Source organism: Barbatula barbatula (genome assembly GCF_947034865.1).
Source record: "Barbatula barbatula genome assembly, chromosome: 2".
Taxonomy (NCBI): Eukaryota; Metazoa; Chordata; class Actinopteri; order Cypriniformes; family Nemacheilidae; genus Barbatula; species Barbatula barbatula.
The window spans coordinates 29,363,353-29,385,639 of NC_136767.1; the positions used below are offsets into that span (position 1 = coordinate 29,363,353).

Below are 22,287 nucleotides of genomic sequence, written 5' to 3' on the forward strand. Positions count from 1 at the left end.
TGTATCATACTTTTCACGCAATCAAACACTAGAAAAATAACCAAAATTATTTATGTTTCAGCATTGTATAACTGAATATGTTTTTGGTTTATTAAAATTCTAGTTTAGGATTATGCGACTTTATTTTGGTGAGGGTCGAAAATGCACTGTACAACAAGGAAAACGTTTGAGAACTACGGACCTAAAGGGATAGTTCACACCAAGATTTAAACTCTTTTTTTGTAAGAAAAATAAATATTTGTTCTGCAGAATACAAAAGAAGATATTTGTTGGTAGCCAAACAACACCGCCCCATTGACTTGGCCCCAAAATGATTTCTCAACATATTTTCTTTTCCACATAAAAATGAACCAGAAGTTTTGAACCACATGAGAATATAATTTTTTTTGAGTGTTATTTTATACTTCTAATGCCCTTTATTGCAAAGAAAAATAAATAGTAAGCAGGGCTAAAGTAGCAGAACGGGTTTTTTCACGATATGATTTAAAAAAATGTAAAGGTGTCAACCAGTATATGTCAATATTAAATGTTTAATGTTTACTGTTTAATGAAGGAGGGGTGTCTTTAAATATCTAGACTGGCACCACAAAGACAATAGGTTTAATATCCAGAAGGGGATTGATGAACTACTCCATGAACGAGTATGACACAAACTGGGTAAAGACAGAATGGCTAAATGACCTGACATCATCTGCAGGTGTAGGCGGCAAGGTTGCTTGGCTGCCCAACAGTATGACGGGTTTCTTGGCTCGGCTCACCAGTTCCACACATCTTTGAATCTGGAAATAAATGAAACAACTTGAATACCGAGTCATGTAAATAAGATCTAATCTGCCGTGTCTGAAGTAAAAGTCACAGCTTTCTAGATGTAACGGGTCCCGGCCAGGGGTCCGCTAGCAGATGTATATTTTGTTATTTCTGAACAATTGGAAATATGAGAGTTAGAAATTGACGCAGGACAACTGTTGCTCTTCTTCCATTTAATCTGAATATATTTTATTAACAAAATAATTTAAACGTTATATCTGCAATATATAATCATTACTGTCAACTTTGGATGATCTGTATTTCAACACAGGTAATATCCACAATTGGATAACACGAAGTCACGTTTCCTTCAAAAGTACATTTCCACATAAATGTATCATCACATACTTCCTCAACATTACAGTTTTATTTTAACCCACAAGCACACATTTTCTCTCTAAACCATATTCTCTGTTATCTCTGATTAACAAATGTTTCTGTATTCATTATACATTTTTTAAGTGTTCACTTATATAACAGACTAAATTCCATTTGCAGTAAAGTTCAATAGTATTTACATGACATGAGAACTGTAAGATTATTACTTTGTCTAGATAATAGCTTTTGCGAGTTGATGAGTCTAGTCCAGGGGTCGGCAACCCAAAATGTTGAAAGAGCCATATTGGACAAAAAAAAAAGAAAACAGCTGTCTGGAGCCGCAAAAAATTAAAAGCCTTATATAAGCCTTATAATGAAGGCAACACATGCTGTAAGTGTCTATATTAGCTTTATTACCCCCCTAGTATCAAAATGATAAGTAGGCTACAAATACATAATGAGCATTCATGATTAAATGTTTATCTTCCCCTGGAGAGAATGACGCACCACGTGACTACTCTGTGGTGCTTTAAGTTTAACATCCATTATAATTTTAATGTATTATGTTTCGTTGCATTGATGAAATTAAAGAAATACAATAAAGAAATCTGATTTTTGATGTCATTTTTACTTTAGGATTCGAAAAAACAACAAAATGTGCAACGTGCATATAGGCATCCTGTAATTTCAGACATCCCCATGGAAATAAAATGCAGTCCTCTTCAACCCTCAATAATACAATAAAATCCTCTTCCCCCAAACACCCCCTCCCCTCCCTTCCCTTATCTGGGCAACAGACAGAGTGCAATAAAACAGCAGCCTTTTGAAACGAACTGGAAAAGTATTTAAAACATGCATAAAACATGCATTAAAACAGTATAAAACACACTAAAAACATAAAAGCAGCCCAGTCATGCCCATGACAAAAATAATACAGTTTAAGTTCGATTTCAAGTAAGTCAGTGCAAGGGTAAAATGCAGCATCATCCTCTTCTCTTTTGACACGCACAATAATGCAGCCACTCGGACCTGAGCAACAAAACACAATAACACTCTCCTATCTTTCTCTTTTTCCCCTTAGGATCCATGGTCCATGACACACCTGCCTGTTTGTTTGTTTGTCTGTCAGCCACCGGTCTGGCATCACGCGCGCCGCCGCCGATCTGACAGAAACGCGTGTCGCAGTATATGACGTAAATCTTCGTTGACAGAAATGTTGAAATTAAATATTATACACATTTTTACAACGTTGAAAAACTTTAAGAATGTTTGTCATGGTTTTCCTCCTAGAGAAATTATATTTAAAAATAATAATAAAATTATATTATATTTTTTTTCCATTTTCATATTTTTGAAAAAGCTCCAGGGAGCCACTAGGGCGGCGCTTAAGAGCCGCATGCGGCTCTAGAGCCGCGGGTTGCCGACCCCTGGTCTAGTCGATGGAACAATCAGAAGAACCGAGCCCGGGGACCAAGAATGAAACAGACACCGAAGTACAGTTCACTCAAAGTCAAAGTTTATTCCAAATGGGTTCAGTTTATATATATGCAAAAGAGGAAGTGAGATTTGGGCTCAAATCCTTCACATTGGTGCACAGCACATATATCACACATTGTTAGTTATTCCTGTCTAGGATAATTTATTAGTGCTTGGTTAAATGTCCGGTGCCACTTATAACACACCATGAGATACATCCTTTTAAGGAAGCATATATCATCTGAGGAAACATATATTATCCTCCTAGGTTACTTAAAGCGAGTAAATGTATGGGAACCATGGCATTCATGAGAACCATCAATGACCAAGATTCTAGAATCTCACAATGGCCACTTTAAGACCAACAGTCTTACAAATAACCATATAACCATATATAATAGTTAAAACATACATTCAAAATAGTTAGTGATATTCTATTTGCGGTTAGCGTATTTTTGTTTTGTTTTCACTTGCAAGCTGTTATACATAACATCACTTTTTAATAACACTTTAATAAACTTGAATATGAATTTTAGAAAAGAAATTGAAATAATAAACAACAAGTTATCATAAAAATAAGAAATCATCACTTCCTTCCCCTCTTAACAAGGAATTACTCATACTCTTCCTGATTTTCCTGATTTTCCTCGCTCTCATCATTCTCATCGCTGTCCGTCCCTATCTCCACTACTTGTCTGTCCACCACCACTGTTCCTTCGTCTGCCCTATCAGTCTCATCTCCTTGAACTTCTCCTTCTCTATCCTGCATAATCTGGTAACTGTCTTCATCTACTTGAATATCTCCTTCCATTACTTGGTAAACATCCCCATCTACCTGGATTTCCCGTTCCTCTCCTTCCAACACCTGCGCCTCCCTTCTTATAATTGGTTCAAGTGCTTCTTCATATAGATGAACATAATCATCATCGTCGTCATCATTATCATTATCACTATCGAAATCAGTGATCCAAATGACCCCATACTCTATTGTTACTTTCCTCAGCAAGACCTTCACGTCTGGCTCTAGCCATCCTAATTCGGTTCATTTCTGTCAACTGGCGTGATATCATCATTACCTGATAAGCTCCTTGCCTTGTCAAGGGAGCAAAGGATTGCAGTACACATTTATGGAGGCCCTACAGAATACAAGGTCCAAACAATATGAAGACTAATAAACAAACAATTATTGGTATTATGGTGCTAAAAATCCAGCCACCCCATCCTCCTGCCAACCCGTGTAGCCATTCAAACCATGATGAATCAGCCGGTTCAGGTACTGGGATGGACTGCCTCATGTGCGTAACAATGTCGGTGATGTTGTCCGAATAATCTGGAATTGAAAAGCAACAAGAGACTCCTAACATTTTGCACACGCCTCCTTTCTCAGCCGTCAATATGTCCAAAGCAAGTCTATTCTGAACAACTGCTTCTCTCATTGTTCTTAACTGAGTGCTAATCAAATTCAATGCCTGTGCTGTATCATTTTCCAGCGACAGAACCTGCCATGCCAGACCATTTATTTTGTTTAAAGCAATGGCTGTCCCTATGCCTGTAAAGTAACCTGCCACAGACCATCCTACGGTTTCCCACGGGCTGGTCCATGGATTGCTAGTTCGATGACCAGCATAATAGTCTGGCGGGGGTTTGATATCCCGCTTTGATCGGCTTAATGGTTCTTTTTCCCCAGCTTTCTTTTTCTTTCTTAAAATAGTAGTTCCTGTGGATATAATAGCAGGATAACAACAACCTTTCCACTGTCCTTCGTCCAAATGATAATACGCAGTTTCACCACATACCCACACCATCCCAGGTGCGCTGTCTAAATGTGAAAAGGGACAGTTGAACCCCTCACTGGTACCGTTTTTGTAAGTTATCGTGCAATTATGAAGTTGTCTCCTCTCCGGAATCAGAGTAATCGTATTTTTACAATCAGACCTCCCTACCATATGTTTTCCTACCCCTGAACATACACACAATACTGCTGGATGAGCATGTACATGGAATGTGGGACCTCGAAATGGTGTACCTGTATACGAACACCCATAATCTCTAATTCCTACAATGGGAGACTTTCCCTGTCGCACATTGTCTGTCATCTGTACGATCAGAGACATCTGTTTAGGCATTTCACATATACCCTTGCTATTCCAAACCATATCAGTGTTCACCTCCTGCGTTTTCCACATTGACTGAAGTTGTAAACATACCCAACAATCTCCTTCTCCCTCCTCATGCACTACCCTTTTCTGTAGTATTGCTAGAGCACATGCATAATTTCCATCACATTGAGCCTTTGCTACTCTTATGTCTTTGGTATCTGGAGTGAGATTCGAGCCCATAAAGAAATCTATATCGTGTGATGCATCCTCAGATGCGTCCGAACCTTGTGAGCTTGTTTTTGTACGTAAGTCATTAATTACCTCCTTTATGGCTGAGTCATGTTTCGGAATTTCTACAATAATCTGGACCTTTTGATATGCGTCTGTACCAGAAAGGGTCCATGCACAGTAATAGGTCCCTTCATCTTCTTTTGTTATGTCTAAAATGGTGACATTTAATAGCCACGCATTTCTCCCGTTTGCCTCCATTACGAAAAGAGCAGGTACGGTTTTGTCCCTATCACAATATATGCATCTTTTTCCTTCTTCAGTTATTCTATGTGGTACTTTTTCAATCGTTATACTGAATCTTGATTCTGGAATTACTACTTCTGGGCCTCTATAGGCTTTTACCTCTGCCCAACTACAAGATCCTTTACAGAAATACAGACTGTGACCATTTTTGTTTCTTGCCTCTTCTATATTATTATTTGTTCCGATACTCACAGATATAGGGTCACAGAGGAAGTTTAGACGTCCTCCTGCCCTCACCCTGACCTTCATGGGGTTCTCATTTGGGTAACTTTTAGTTAGTTCTCTTTTTGTCAGAGTTTCATTTCCGTTTTTGTTATATTGGGTCTCCCAATATAAACGTATGCTTATTGCTGTTATCCCTACAAGTGCTATAATACCAATTATTCTATTTATCCCCCACATCCCTAAAGTTATATTTGCTTTCAGGAAATGTGGAAATACTCTGGGTTAGGTGGCAACGCTTGGGTCTTTGTTTTTACTCTTATTTCCCCTTCGATTTTCTCAAATGAGTATAGAACTATTTGGCCATCTTGTTCATATTTCAGTATTATCCGTAGGGGGTTGTGAGCTTCGTGCAATGCGCTTATTACTGTCCCAATAATTAATGTGCCAAATTCAACAAAAGCATCGCCAATAGTGCACTCATTGAAAGAGTCATTGTCGAATATATCCATAAGACATGTGAATAGATCAATTTGGCCCTTAGTGTACTTCAGGGGTATTAGGGGGTCGGCACTGTTGACTCAATGGGCCATCTATCTTCTTGCTTTGGGTGGCCCCCACCTCACGAAAGGTAGTTCTTTCCTCAGCGTAGTCAGTGCCTCACCCACCCTAAAATACAGTAAGGTGAATCCCCTTTTGGGATTCTATGTTAAATTGGAGCTTGCCTGCTCTCCTGAAGAACACAACTTCAATCTTGAAGCGTGTATCCACTGTGGCTGGTAATCTGTCAGAACTTACAGTTGCTGGTCCGTGGTACTTTGGTTCTCCAACCTTAGTGGGCTTCAGACTTTTCACGAACACTCGGCAATTACAGTTGCTGGTCCGTGGTACTTTGGTTCTCCAACCTTAGTGGGCTTCAGACTTTTCACGAACACTCTTTGTCCTGGAACAAAACTGAGTGGGGTTTTCTGAGGGCAGAGGAAGACACAGGGAAACATCAGCACATATAGAATTTAGCTTTTCGACAAGGGAAGTCACGTAGTCCTCCTGGATCACCTGCATGTCACCTAAGGAAGAAATGCCGGCGCGGCCTTTGACCCACGGGGCCTTTGACCCACGGGGGCCGCTTGAGCCGAATTGTAGTCTAAAGCAAAAGCTTCAATTACTTCGCCTGAGTCTGAAACTACAGCATAGCCACAAAGGTAGACACCATCATAGGGTTTTGAACAAGACCCATCAACATAGATGTGTTCCCCCCCATCCAGGGGCGTATCCAACAGATCGACCCTGGAAGAACAAGAGGTTGTCAGTTCAAAGATGCAATCATGATCAATAGTAAAATCTGTTATGTCCATAACTCCTAAAAGTCCAAGCAAAACAGGGTTAATGCTTGCTGTCGTTTGTATACTAAGATTTCGTGTAGCCAGCAGAATAGCCTCATACCCTGAGCGCCTTTGCGCTGTCATGTGTTGTGTCTGCATGTTGTGTAAAATAGCGCCGACCTGATGCGACGCGTACAATGTCATTGGGTGTGATAAAACAGTTTTCTCCGCCATCTGCACAATCAGAGCAGCTGCAGCCACAGCACGAAGACATGCTGGCATACCTGTGACTATGTTATCTAATTTCTTAGACAGATATGCTACTGGTCTATATGCGGAACCATGCAGTTGCACCAGGACACCTACAGCTACACCCTCCGTCTCCCTAGCATGCAAGTGAAAAGGCTTGGTATAGTCTGGTAAACCCAGTGCTGGTGCTTTAATGATGGCTGCTTTCAATGCATCAAAATGTTCATCTGCCTCAGCAGTCCAGTCCAGACGTGTGTTTGGCGGAGTTTTGTGATCAATCAGACCTCTCAGGTGCCTGTCGTGGATCGCACAGTCAGGTATCCACGATCTACAATAGTTCACTAGTCCCAGAAAACTTTGGAGCTGCTGTACTGTTCGTGGGGACCTAATGCTTCTTATCAACTGGATCCTGTCTGTGGATATTGCTCTGAGGCCCTGCAACAGTACATGACCTAAGTAATTCACCTTAGTCTGGACCCATTGCAGTTTTTCTTTCGAGGCCTTGAAACCCGCGTCCGCAAGCACATTGCAAACAATCACAGATGCTTTTTCACAGTCCTCCTCCGTCTCTCCTGACACCAGGATATCATCTGCAAACTGAAGCACACACACCGATGATGGCAAATCAGTCATTCTTGCCAAAGTTTTGTGCACTGCCGCCGAAAAGACAGCGGGTGAGTCTGCATAACCCTGTGCAAGGCGTGTCCATGAATATTGTTGCCCTCTATATGTAAAAGCTAACAATGGCTGAGTCTCCGGGTGTACCGGCACAGAGAAAAAAGCTGCACACAAATCAATGACAGTGAAATACTTGTGTGAGTAAGGTACCGAATTCATAACAGTCGGAACATCAGGCACAATTGGTGCCAGTGGTATAATTAATTGATTGATAGCCCTCAAGTCTTGAGTTAATCGCCAAGTTTTTCCATCGGCTTTCACTACAGGGTTAATTGGTGTGTTGTATGGTGAATGTGTTGGTTGGAGGACACCCTGCTGGACAAAATTTTCAATCAAAGGCTTAATACCTTCCTCTTTATCTTTTGACAAAGGGTATTGTTTAATGTAAACAGGCTTAGTTGTTTTAAGCTTTGCTTTATATGGTTCCATGTCAATGAAACCAGTGTCATCCTTGAACTGAGACCATAACAAAGGGTTAATCATGGAGTCCACCCGTGCAGCCATACTGCCACAGGAAACAGGCGTGTGTGAGCCACTTGCCTGCTCACATGTCGGTAATGGATCGATGGATGCCTGTAAACTGGACAGAAAAGAGAAAACAACTTGCTTTTTAGTAAATTTAATATCCATGCCCAATTTATGCATCATATCACGACCTAAAAGGTTCAGCGGAGCCCCAGGTATAATGGTAAACTTGTGAAAAAATGGTTTAACACCTGAAGCTTTAACCTCCAAGAGAGGTGTCACATGACATGCAATGTCAGTTCCTGTTATTCCCACAGAGTGAATTATTTGGTTAGTTATGGGACCCTCATATTCTTTAGATGTCATTGATGAAGCGTCTGCACCTGTATCAAGCAAAAATGTTTGAGGTTGCCCATTCACCATAAGGGTAAAGTAAGGCAAATCCTCTCCGCTATTTGAGAATGTTAAGGTCATCATACATAATTCTGAACTGACTTCACTCTGTGGGCATCCCTATGCTTGGTTTGGGTGCCATTGGGTATGATATGTGGCACCCGAGTTCTCGTTTCCTCGCTGTGGTGGACGTCTCCTATCATCAGAGTCATGCTCTGCAGGACGTGCTGGGGGCTGTGTATCCCCCCGAGTTCACTTTAGGTTCATTCTGCCTCTGCAACTGCCAGCAGTCTCGTTTAAAGTGTCCCTTCCTACCACAATGGAAACATGTCATATCTGACTTCCCTTTTTGGTGAGCCCTTGATGGTTTGAGCTCGGTGTTAGAAGTTTGATTGCGGTTATACTTCCCCTTTTTCTGGTGCCCTGTAAACATAGCATTTTCTACTTTTACAGTGAAACCACCTGATGCATCTAACTCCCTTATTCGCTTTCCTAGAGCTTCTACGGTCATTTCGTGCAAATTCGATGTGGTGATTCTGATCAATTGCGCTTGCTTCGCATTCATGTTATTCAACATTGTGTTAATAAACAGAGGCTTTAATTCATTAGTCAATGGCAATTTAGAATCATCGGTCCACGCCCTCTGAAAGCGCACAAAAAATTCAGACACAGATTCTTTCGGTTTTTGCTTAGTACTGGCAGCAAACGATAAATCTTGTCTGCTTCCGAGACGTTCATCGAGAAAAACTCTCAATTCTGCGAAAAAGGTGTCAACATTAACAGCTTTTCCCCAAAAGAATTCATGCGGGTTTTGCGATGTGCCACTGCCTGTAATTTTATCATTGTCGGGTGATAACGTGGGGCATTTTTGAACTATCATTTGTTCAGTTATATCCCCTTCGAGTGTTCTCAGTAAAACTGCCCTGAAATCACTCCACCATATTTTGTGTGCCTCTTTAAAACAGTCACATATTTTCCCACTTCTTGTGGGGACGGTAAGCTTTTACAAATTGATTCCATATCAGACATTTTTAACGGTCTTATATTTACGTTATTACCGGCCCGAATCCAAACCATTGAATTCTGAGATGCGCCACGCGCATCTGTTTCAACCTGTGACAGTTTGACTGTCTTTTTACCAGATCTAACGCTTTCACTCGCTTTGCGCTGTGCGCTCGGTCGAATGGTGTCGGAACTGATTTTCAGACAAGTTGTCTGCGACACGGGGGCTGACGGCAATGTTTCGGGCTGGCAAAAAGTGGAGTATGAGGGCGGCTTTTCAGATAAACCTTGCTTTGCAACATAAGCAAGCACTTGTTTTTTCTCAGGACCTTCGTCCCACACCTTTTTAAAATCTTTCCATACAGCGTAAGCTTTAAGCATGTATTTATAATCCCATTTCGGGTCACCCCATCCTTCTTTCACCATACTTTTTGCCAGGTCGATTCCGTCATCGGAAAATGAACCGTCCCTTGGGTACGGCGTATCAATTTGCGGTGTCATTTTTTCTGACCACCCTGCGAGATTACTGACATATGGTTCGACATAAAAACCTTGATCATTTCTATACATAAATGCGTTTGGCGTTTCGCCAGGCAATGGTCTCGAAACCGAATTTCCCATCTTTTACTTCAAAAATTGCAGTAAAGCGAATAATGCAGAAATCAAAATAAAATAGCAGCAATGGAAACTTGAATGAGTTTCCCTTTGTTAGAGTAGTGTTTTTGGATTAGTTTTTAGGAACCTTTGAATGCTCAATCGACCAACTGTTTCAACTATATTGCATGTATCGTATTGTGACCGTGGGTGAATCGGTTCACCTTATTTTTCGGGGTGCTTACGTTGTGAGCTCTCGCGCGACTTCCCGAGACTTCCTCTTTGCACCTTCTTTTTCCAGTCACAATATATCAACATGCGATACCAGTTTAACAATTTTGTTTCCGTTCAATGATTCAAATATGAATTTTTGTTTCTCTGAACAATATTTTCTGACCCAACAAATTTGTCTCTAAATGCCAAAAGCTCTGTTTCTGACTGCCAAGCTGCACCGCGATCAATATCAACAGTTTGATCAGAACTGTATTTTTACTTGTGCGTTAATAGCTGTCCAACAACTACTGTTGTCCGACGCCACGGAGCAACAATGGAATTTAAACCATTCCACTAACATAAGTATTAGAACCTATTTCGTCTCTCTACGAAATATCAAACACAAAAATCCTACAGGGTAAGCGTCATATTTACTTCAACCAAAATTTGTCAATCAAATATTTGTCAAAGAAATATTTTAAAACACTTACCCTTTTAATTGTAGGTCTGTGCCCGATCGTCGGTGCGCCTGTTGCCTCAGCTCAGCTTTGGTCACTTGGTTCGAAGAGGTTTTTCCCCCTTTCACGGCACGAGCCCCCAAATTGTAAGATTATTACTTTGTCTAGATAATAGCTTTTACGAGTTGATGAGTCTAGTCGATGGAACAATCAGAAGAACCGAGCCCGGGGACCAAGAATGAAACAGACACCGAAGTACAGTTCACTCAAAGTCAAAGTTTATTCCAAATGGGTTCAGTTTATATATATGCAAAAGAGGAAGTGAGATTTGGGCTCAAATCCTTCACATTGGTGCACAGCACATATATCACACATTGTTAGTTATTCCTGTCTAGGATAATTTATTAGTGCTTGGTTAAATGTCCGGTGCCACTTATAACACACCATGAGATACATCCTTTTAAGGAAGCATATATCATCTGAGGAAACATATATTATCCTCCTAGGTTACTTAAAGCGAGTAAATGTATGGGAACCATCAATGACCAAGATTCTAGAATCTCACAATGTATTATACATTATGTATTCAGGAAAGAAATTAAACTGCACTTCTTCACCTTGAATGGCCACTGTTGGTTTCCAGAACATGTCCGAGTTCTTCAATAGCTGACTTCTGTCTCTGTTAACTGCAATGATTTTACTCCGTCGGTTCAGCACCCTTCCATAACCCAATCTGAAGTCACACACTGTGCCTACAAACCAAAACAAATCATGTATTGACATCTAGAAAAAGAATAGCTTAGTTTTCTAAGCATTCCGAACAGTATAAAACCATAGAAAATAAAAAGACACTAGATGGCGCTGTTACTCACCTGCCAGCAGCACAAGATCAGCATCTTTCAAGGCATCTCTCCTGTTCTGTCTGATGTGCAGTGGACTGTTCTTTCCCAGCATGCCCCGAGACATCCCACCCAGGAAGCAAGGAATGCCTAAAGACTCTAGGGCCTTTCTGTAAGACACACATCCAAAAAGAGAGTTCAAACTTCAACCATGAGTTACATGTCCGGGTGCTATAAATCAATAATTGTTGCCGTTTTTGGCTCATGCTTACACAACTAAAGCATTATTCTATATGATCAATTTATTCAATACATACAGTAACTGTGTTGGTTGCATATGGAGCATAAAAACCCTTTGGACCTAAAGCAGTGGTTCTCGAACTGGGGGCCCCAAGATTGATCCAGGGGGACACGGAATTTGTGGCATTTTATGAAATATAAAAATGTATCATACTTTTCACGCAATCAAACACTAGAAAAATAACCAAAATTATTTATGTTTCAGCATTGTATAACTGAATATGTTTTTGGTTTATTAAAATTCTAGTTTAGGATTATGCGACTTTATTTTGGGGAGGGTCGAAAATGCACTGTACAACAAGGAAAACGTTTGAAAACTACGGACCTAAAGGGATAGTTCACACCAAGATTTAAACTCTTTTTTTTTGTAAGAAAAATAAATATTTGTTCTGCAGAATACAAAAGAAGATATTTGTTGGTAGCCAAACAACACCGCCCCATTGACTTGGCCCCAAAATGATTTCTCAACATATTTTCTTTTCCACATAAAAATGAACCAGAAGTTTTGAACCACATGAGAATATCATTTTTTGAGAGAATTTTTTTTGAGTGTTATTTTATACTTCTAATGCCCTTTATTGCAAAGAAAAATAAATAGTAAGCAGGTCTAAAGTAGCAGAACGGGTTTTTTCACGATATGATTTAAAAAAATGTAAAGGTGTCAACCAGTATATGTCAATATTAAATGTTTAATGTTTACTGTTTAATGAAGGAGGGGTGTCTTTAAATATCTAGACTGGCACCACAAAGACAATAGGTTTAATATCCAGAAGGGGATTGATGAACTACTCCATGAACGAGTATGACACAAACTGGGTAAAGACAGAATGGCTAAATGACCTGACATCATCTGCAGGTGTAGGCGGCAAGGTTGCTTGGCTGCCCAACAGTATGACGGGTTTCTTGGCTCGGCTCACCAGTTCCACACATCTTTGAATCTGGAAATAAATGAAACAACTTGAATACCGAGTCATGTAAATAAGATCTAATCTGCCGTGTCTGAAGTAAAAGTCACAGCTTTCTAGATCATTTCATTCTGCCCTGTTATGGTTCATGTTAAAGATGATGAGAATCAAATGAGATCTAATGTGACGCAACCATAAAAGCAATTAATAATACATCTCAAATGGCCATTAAACGATTGACAGGTCTCACCTCATCCTCTGTGGCCTGCGGGATGTGAACGGGAAGTGGGGAGGGATCACGGTTTTCCCAAGCTCCAGCAAATAAGTTAGATAAGTGATTTTTAAGATACCTGGCGGATAACAAACAAAAACACTTTCAACGTAAAAGTGATTGCCTTTCCTTTAATAATGAAATAAAGCGTAAGAAAATTGGAGGAAATAAAAAGTGAGAAATGTTTTACCATGCAGTGATTTTGCCCATAAGACCTTTGGGAGTGTTTTTAGGGGCAAACTCTTTTTCCACCACATGGAAAGGGTACAGCGTGTCTATGGGAAGCTCGATAAACACTGGGCCTGTGAAATTGTTATATACATCAAACTGTACTTATGCACACAGAGTCAGGTCATGTACTCTCTAAAAAGTGTGATTCACTATATCTTAACTTGTCTGAAAAGTCAATCACTCACAAAAATGATTAAATGAAAAAATTGTCATTCGCAGCATAACCTGGTGTGCCAGACTGTGCCACGGCCAATGCTTTTCTCGCAGTAGGAACGATTTCTCTCACTGTTCTCACTGAAGCACAGAACTTACAGAGGGGTTTAAAGAGAGACATCTGGTCAAAATCCTGCAGGGCTCCTCTACCCTAAAAAACACAAAAATCGAATGTCAAGAGGAAGAGTGGTGGGTTATTCTTGTACAAATTGTAGATTTTCATATTTATAACAGATCACAAAACCATCACATATGACACACACTTAAAATATTACTGTTCGCTGTATTAACATAAACAATTAATGTCTTAAGCTAGGATCTCTTCTACGTTCCACACACGACTCAACAGAATGTTCATATCAAATGTATTTTACAGTAAGATATACTATGTCTGCAACTTTTCAGCACCAATGAGAATTTATGGGATCAGATTGACAAAACATTCTTAGGAGGACAATACTCACATATTTATATCCACATCCTAATTTTATTTAAAAAAAGGAGTTTTATGTTCTTGCCATAAAGATCATCAGAAGTTAGAATAGCTTCACAGATGTTTTATACATGGGTCGAAATAAATTGATAAAGTGATTTTGTGTCCATAGAAAGCACATTAAATGTAAGTAAAATGTCTTTTTACTTACAACGTAAAGTTTCTTGGACAATAAAGTCACAATTTGACAGTTACATTGTCATTCAGCGTAACACAATATGTACAAATTCAGAATTTTACTTATTAAAATATATAAAATAATTAGCGGAGCATTTACATTTTATTGTGCTTTAAATATGTAAAAAAGATTATTGACCATTGGCCGAATTTTTTTTTTTACAAATCATTAGCATTTAGTGTGAAAGTAACTATTGTCTTTTTATATGTGATAAATAGATTTTTGTGATAAATAGACTTATTTATTTTATGCTTAAACCCTTTTTCGTCAAAAATAAAAATTATTTTAGCAGTGCGGAATTTCATTTGAATATAATGATGATGATATAATGACATTCTTGTTCAGAGCAAGTCGAAACATTGAATGTCACAAGTATTCCGACAAATATAAAGTAACGACTTTATAATACAAGAATAAGTGTTCACAACATCATAATGCTAGCTAACAGTTTACTTTCAATAGCTTATTGTATGGCATCATACGTCTTCCAGAAGGAAATATTATGCGCAAACAATGGTGTCAGAGACTCCTCTATATTAAATTATGAGCGAAAGAATCCCTCCACAATAATTGATCATTAATGTCACTCAACACATCGTGTTAATATATACATGAGAATGCGATGTGCTTGTTACACTGAAAGGTTTGATAGATAAGTATACTGTAAGCTCTTGACCGGGCAAGTAGAAACAAAGCATGTCATTTTATTCTTAAGAAAAAATGAAGCAAACATTGAAGTTTCTTCTTTAGCTCCGTTCCTTAAGCTTCATCCCTGTACACCTGTTCTTCTGTTCATACTGAAATGAGATCATTTGCTTTGTTATTTTCTTTCTAGTGCGTTTCTTCTCTTCAACATGCTTCGTAAGATCCCGGGTAGAGCGGTTCAATAATAATATAAAAGTAATTGCTGACTTATTTGCTCTCTGTGTGTACACTTGTACTGGGCGGGAGGAACCAGGAGAGTTAAGATAAGCCTTGAGGTGAGGTGATGAATACACATCCAGTTTACTGTGTCAGAGATACATGGAGATAAAACCCTGTAATTTCATCACTACCACAATCTCATGAGTGCAGAGAAAGCATGTTAAGCATTCTTATACACACAGTTGTTGACAGACTCAATATTAAACTCACAACTTGCGCATGAAATGTTATATTCAAGTTTTAGAATTAAATTCATAAAATGATTTCTACTTTCAGAGCCTCACTGTTGCGGTCAGGGGGTTACCTCTGTGACGGACAGTTACCTGATATAATCTCACACCAATAGCGATATGAGGAACAGATAAGGCAGAGGTGTTCCAGCACGCCAGGCTGAGCAGAGACTATGTAAAGTGCACCTTGAAGTAACTTTCTGACCTGCAGTAGAGTAGCAGCTGCACCACCGATAAGAAGCAGAGGAGATTCGGCCATCTGAGCGTTCTTCACCGCAGTGACAGTGTTGGTCAGTCCAGGTCCGGCCGTGACTGCAGCCACACCCACTGTGCCTACAGGGGCAAAACACTAGATTATCACCATCTAACATCCTCATGCAACACGAAGGACCCTCTTGCTTTCTTAGATTTGTTCTTACCGGAAAGTCTCGCCACGGCATCGGCTGCAAACACAGCCGTGGCCTCGTGGCGCGTGTCGACGATGCGGATGCCCAGTTTCTCACAGGCCACCAGGATGGGCGAGATGTGTCCTCCCACCAACGTAAAGACGAATTTGACCCCGTGAGCCCGCAGGACCTCCGCCACGCTCTCTCCTCCATGCCGGGGACTCTTACTTTCTGTCTGGGTGTCACAGACGTTGACAGTTAGAATAACATTCCCTGGTGTGTGTGTGTGTGTGTGTGAGAGAGAGAACAGTGGCACTGATGAGATGATTGGTGAAAGAAAACCTCTCCTTGGCATGGCTCATAATGGTATCACACACCAATGAAATTATACATAATTGTAGAAGAGTAAGCACAGAAAACATTAAGTTTTCACATTTCTCAGTTCAACAATACAATAAAATCAGCATATTCATAGCAGTTACAATTTTGTTATGAGCAAGTAAGTTTTATTAATTACAATACAGACACTAGCTCTCACTCACTCGCTCGCTCGCTCTATTGGCGGTCTCTATCACTCACTCACTCACTCACTCGCTCTATTGGCGGTCTCTATCACTCTCTCTCTCTCGCTTACTCACACATACACACCATATAGCACTAATTAATAAAATCACAAATGTGAAAAAAGTAGATAGATATGTCTAATAATGACAATTCAGAATACAAAAATGTGCAAACAAACACAAATACATATAGGCTATAGAATACAGAAACAGAATTTCTATTACTGCTTACCTCTATTGCCAGATGCTGTTGCGTTTCTTCTCCCATTGCCCTCCGTCTCTTCGGGGGTGGTTCCTGTACGGGTCCCCTATACTCCTCATCCTCAACTAGAGAAGGAACGGAGTCCCTGATCCAAAATAAGTTTCACAAGTCACTGTCCACCCTGAAATTACTGTATCAGAAACCAACTTGCTGGAGATATAAACATAATTTTAATAAAACTGTATTAAAATATGTGCTATTGTTGTGTTGGGCCTAGTCAATGTTATCTAGATTCATCACAAATAAATTCACTAGTCTAACATGGTGGCGAAATTGTAATATTTATGATAGGTTCTGTTGTGCTAAGCCATGTGGATTTATGTTTTTATTGTTTAGGCTGCATAAGCATGTTTTTAGCCAATATGCAAAATCATAGCCTACCTGATCACCTGTATGCTGTGAGTGAACCTCTGGGTGATCCCTGCGATGAAGACAGAGTCTATGTTCCTCTTCTGCAGATGGTTAAACAGCATGTCTACATGTGGCATGATTTTGTGGAATAACGCCAGGATGAAACAGAAAACCTCATCTTCCAACATTCTCATACAACCCCCGGCCTCTCTCTTCGATATGGCATCAAAGTCTCCTCTGTCTCGAATGGTTTGGAAGCACTTAACCAGTTCATCTTTGTGCTCGTAAACTGTGTTAACAGCACGACTGTGGAAGTTCCATCGCGTTGTTGAAGCACCTGGAAGTCTGTGTGCCACCACTTCATCCAGCACTGCCGTTCGTTTGAATGACTTGGAAAAAAATGTAGAAAACCCCCCAATGTCTGAAAAAAACTGCCCGATCTTTGGGATGTTGCCTGCTGCATAATGAGGTTCAACTGATGCGCATAACAGTGAACGTAGTATGCACTCCCGTAGACGTCTTGCACTATACGCTGCACTCCACCTGTAGCACCCCTCATCACTGCGGCACCATCATAGGCCTGGGCAATTAATTTTCTCTCTTGTCCCGCAGGAAGGATGGTGCTCAGCCTTTCCAATAATGCAGTGGCAATCGTATCAGCGGTCGCATTTGGAAGCGCGATAAACTCAAAAAAAACGTTGTTGAATGTTGTTGTGGCCATCTATGTACCGTAGCACAAGCACAAGCTGACAACAATGAGTGCAGATGTCGGTTGTCTCGTCTGCCTGAATGGCAATATAGTCCGACTGTTTCACCTCTTCCAGAATGCGGTCTCTGAGAACTGACAACACGCAGTCTAACAGTTCATTTTGCACGGTCTTCGAAGTGCCTTTAAAAACAGTGGCGTTCTCCAGGTGCACCTCCAACTCACGGTCGATTGAGGCCATAAGATCAATTAGACCCAGGAAAATGCCAGGGTTTTCTGATGCGTCACTCTCATCGTGACCACGCAAAGCAAGTTCAAAGGCACCACAAAATTTCACGGCATCAATGATCTTTGACAAAATATGCCGATTCCTGTCCACCTCCTCGTTGTGCCTTCTTATGGCAATGCGGTGTCCCTCATCTAGCTGTGTGGCTATACTAATTCGGCCTAGCATGGCTAGCTTCACAGAGTTGTCCATATGCACTCTTGCCCGTTCATGTTTCTTAATGCGTTCTGACATATGTTTCAGGTCTGTCACCCCTGTCTGTGTCCACGAGCTATCACAAGCACTTGTTTTAAACAGTAAGCAAGGGAAGCAAAAGATTGCATTGGCTTAACCACAGCTAGTAAGCCAAACCTTTCGATCGAACCAACCTCGGGAAAAGGTTCTCTTGTAGGTTTTCTCCTTTTCTCGCGCCTTTTGCGTTATATTCACTTCTGGCTTGTCTGGTCCGAGTTCTTTTACAATTAGTTTTTCCGCTAATGTTCTTCTTTCGAATGGATACAGGTGTAGAGATTTTACTGAATTTGGGGCAAGATTAACTCCCACGACTACATTATTGATATTCAACGTCGCCGGCGCCGCCATACTGCACTCGCACTCCGCTCTGAGGTAAAAGGTAAAAAGTGGTGCACTGCTCTAATCTTGGTACTACGGGCGATATTTTCAGAGCCCCTAAACCTTAAAATTACACGACGATGATTGGCGAAATATAAACTTTTTTGCGTAGCAACCGGGGAACCATTGGCTTAAATTCCAGCACTGTAGGGCTGAGCGAACTGGAGCCCAGGGAAGACAGCCTATTGGCTACTACTACTACACCAACATCCAAATATCATTCTGGAGAGTTCTAAACACATTCTAGATTAAAACCATTAATATCATGTAATTAACACAGATTATTTTTCAAAATGAGAGATTATTAAAAGATTTTTTTTTTTAAATACAAATAAAAAACTGTAAGGGAGGTCGGCGCCCCAGCGCCCTCTATGGGCGAGCCGCTGCTGGTGGAGCGGCATGAATATGACGATGATCTGCATCATTCAAATTCACTCGATGCAATTTAAAAAACAACGGAAGTAACGGTCAACTGTACACTTCGCTTCACGACCAGCATCAGAAGAGATCGTCTTTCACCTTTCGCTGAAACTTGCTTACAGGAAGGATGCCATTGAAATACAGAGAACCGTCTGACAAAGAGACTTGTATAATACATCCGCGGAGTCGGGCCAGGTAACCTGAAAAATCTCATTTTATTAATAATGCACCACCACATTTAACCAAAATCTTGTGTTTTTGGGGGTCGGGGTACAAATCATTTGTATTAATGCTTATTTGAGGAGGTTAAATCATGAAAGGCATTCATTCCTTCCACTGGAAAAGGGCCCTGGACTTTTTGTTACTAGAAATATCTTTGCATATGAAGGAAAATGTGAAAACAAAATCATAAAGGAATTTAATTTGAGTTAAACTCCCTCTTTTGAACAATCGATTAATCGATAATCGTGTTTTTATATACGCTTTAAGATAAACCGTGTGCAATTTCAATACTTGAATCCATTGTAGAGTATTTTCTCCATATATTTACCAAAGACGGTTTAAAAAAATGCTGTTTGAAACTGCCTCTGTTTACAACTTCATGTGAGGCATAGATGTGGATGGTGCATATACTACATACAGTATATAACCATCACTGATGTTTCAGCTCTGCTTCTGCAACACCAGCACACGCTGCTCACACGTCAAATGAAGCATCTATGTATACAGTACAAATGTTACATTTCAGCCTTTTTAAGGCATGAATAAATCATAATCACAGGAAAAAACCTTTTACAGATGCTATTTCAGTGCTAAAAGATGAGTGACACAACGACACATTATTGAATGCGGTGGGACTTTGAGTGAATTAGCTAACCAAGCAACATACAATAGATTTTGTGTTTCAAAGCCTTTTTTTTTCCACAGAAATGTATACCTGCTGTTCATGATCATCCTTACATCTTTCAACTTGTTTGCCATCCCTTTGGACATGGCCTTTTCTGAGGATATCCACAAAAGCTCACACAAGATTTGGTTATCTTTAAATGTCATCTCAGACATAGTGTTCTGTTTTGACATCTTGATAAACTTTCGAATGGGATTCTTCAAGGAACATGGTCAGGTAGGAAACCAGCCGTAACAGCGTTCTGGGTGAAAAACAAGAAACGAAATGAAAACTAAACCATTGCATTAGCCAGATTACTGATGAACGCCTTAATAATGCCAATCACACATTTTTAGAAATAGTCCAGTTTAACTGATGACAACAACTTAAATATGATTATCTTACTTAGCTGCACCTGTCTATGTTTTTATATTCAAAACAGATTTTCAGTCCGCACTTTTTTGTTCCGTCTAGGTGCTCGTTCTTGATCCTCAGCTGATAAAGAAAGACTATCTAAGCTCGTGGTTTGTTCCAGACCTGCTGGCTGCGTTTCCGGCGGATGTCTTCATCATAATTTTGGTGAGTTTGCTTATTCGGCCTTATTAATATCAGTCACATTGATGATATCAACTATTCGACGTCTTACTATAAAACCATATTTGATTTGTTTCAGGAAAACTATCACGTTAACACGAGCTCGCTGATGGCCTCAAAGATCATGAGGATCCTCATGTTTGTGAGGATTCTGAGCATGATACGTCTGCTCCGTGTCCCGAAACTCACCAGGTTTTTCTTGGAACTTGAAGAAGTAAGGAATAGCCAGTTTCTTGCATACAAAAGTAGACATTTTTGTTGTTGTATGGAGTGTGATTGTAATGGTTGCATGGTGTTTTCGTACGTGCTTGTAGGATTTACACATCCAGCTTGTAGCAGTGAGAAGACTCTTTAGAACCTTGTTTGTTGCAGTGGTGCTGTTTCTTATTATGCACTGGAACGCCTGCATCCAGTTTTTCCTCTCCGGGCTGGGTGAATTTCCACCTGATAGCTGGGTCACACAAGAACACCTCCTGGTACGTGGTACATGGATTTTAATATGGTGAGAAGTCACGTGAATTGAATGCCTGTTTTATTCTTTTTTTGACACATTACGTAGAATGCCTCAATTGGAGAGAAGTACTCATCTTCTTTCTTTCGTGCATTCTGCCAAATGACCGGGACACTATGTGGAGCTTCTGACCCTCCGACACGTACGTCACACTTCCAACATGCATTCGAAATACTTAAATTCAGCGATGCTTGCATTTAGACGAACTCAGGGCTTTGACCAAATCCTTAACAATAAAACTTACCACAACCTAGTAAAAGCAAGCAGCACTCAAAAAGGATGTAAAAAGATGCAATAATGGCGTTTGCATGGATGTGTTTCTCTGATTTGTAGGTATTGAAGAACAATGGGCTGCCATCATAAGTATTGTGATTGGCCGATCGATGTTTATTGCACTTGTTGCATGGCAGATAGCAACATTTGCAGCTAGCAATGCGAACGTAAAAGAGGTGCTCTTTTGTAACATTTGCTCATTTTTATTAAATGAACTGAAGGTACGTCAGATAATATAATGGCATATTTGATATGTTACATCTGTAGCTGAAAAACTTCGAACATCTGCCCAAGGCATTGCGCAAGCGTGCCATTGCAGGCTACAGATGGCAACAGAAAAGGAGCTGTCTTGGCCTCCTGCAAGAATCGCTAAAAAAGGTTTGTCAAATTGAGAAAGTTAGATTTTTTTAAATATGAACTGATGTGTGCAGTTATACCATTTTGTCAAATGTTGTCACTGACCGATCAAAAGAGTGTAAATGTGTATACCTTCTAAACGTTTATTTTGTTCATGTGTAGGAGCAAATTAGCATATTCATGAGCTCAAAGCTAAAAGACATTCATGTTTCGTACTGTAGGATGTTATGAAAGTCATGTGCCCAAACTTGATGAAGGGATGGCTGTTTGCTAGTGGCGATGTCACGCTGATCGAGGTCGTTCTGATGAAGCTGGAGTGCGAAATCTTCCAGACAGGCGACATCATCATCCAACGGAACGGTCCTGCTGACAGGATGTTCTTCATCGAGCGTGGACGGGTACACGAGGAGATCAAGTCTTTCCAGCAGGAGCTCTTGTCTGGAGAGTACTTTGGAGGTGGTGTATGAGAAACTTGCTTTAATTCAGTTTGAACTTTACAGAGACACACATCATATCATTTTTACCAAGAACTTCCTACTTTTGACAGGAAGCTGGTAGAATGTGTGAAAGAATTCAGACATAATTCGGACAACTTGGAAAACGACCGAAAAACCTTTAAGTGTGCCATTGGTATATTTAAAAGAAAATATACATACAGTATATACTGTACCGCCAGTCTACTTTTTATGTTGACTTACTGTAGATCTACTTGTTTTCATCATTTGA

General features: G+C 40.1%; 1 protein-coding gene across 1 annotated transcript in view; it reads right to left on the bottom strand.

Annotated features, from left to right (window-relative positions):
* The window catches only part of LOC306902968 (2-hydroxyacyl-CoA lyase 2), a gene marked incomplete at both ends in the record, with an annotated part of 77,688 nt that extends 56,779 nt beyond the window's left edge, over window positions 1–20,909 (bottom strand). The window contains 9 exons of the mRNA XM_079471888.1: window positions 11,388–11,522; window positions 11,643–11,779; window positions 12,750–12,847; window positions 13,065–13,164; window positions 13,276–13,387; window positions 13,542–13,680; window positions 15,560–15,687; window positions 15,774–15,975; window positions 20,901–20,909. Coding sequence (XP_079328014.1) covers window positions 11,388–11,522; window positions 11,643–11,779; window positions 12,750–12,847; window positions 13,065–13,164; window positions 13,276–13,387; window positions 13,542–13,680; window positions 15,560–15,687; window positions 15,774–15,975; window positions 20,901–20,909 — 1,060 coding nt within the window. The remainder of the gene's footprint in view (window positions 1–11,387; window positions 11,523–11,642; window positions 11,780–12,749; window positions 12,848–13,064; window positions 13,165–13,275; window positions 13,388–13,541; window positions 13,681–15,559; window positions 15,688–15,773; window positions 15,976–20,900) is intronic.
* Window positions 20,910–22,287: the final 1,378 nt, after the last annotated feature.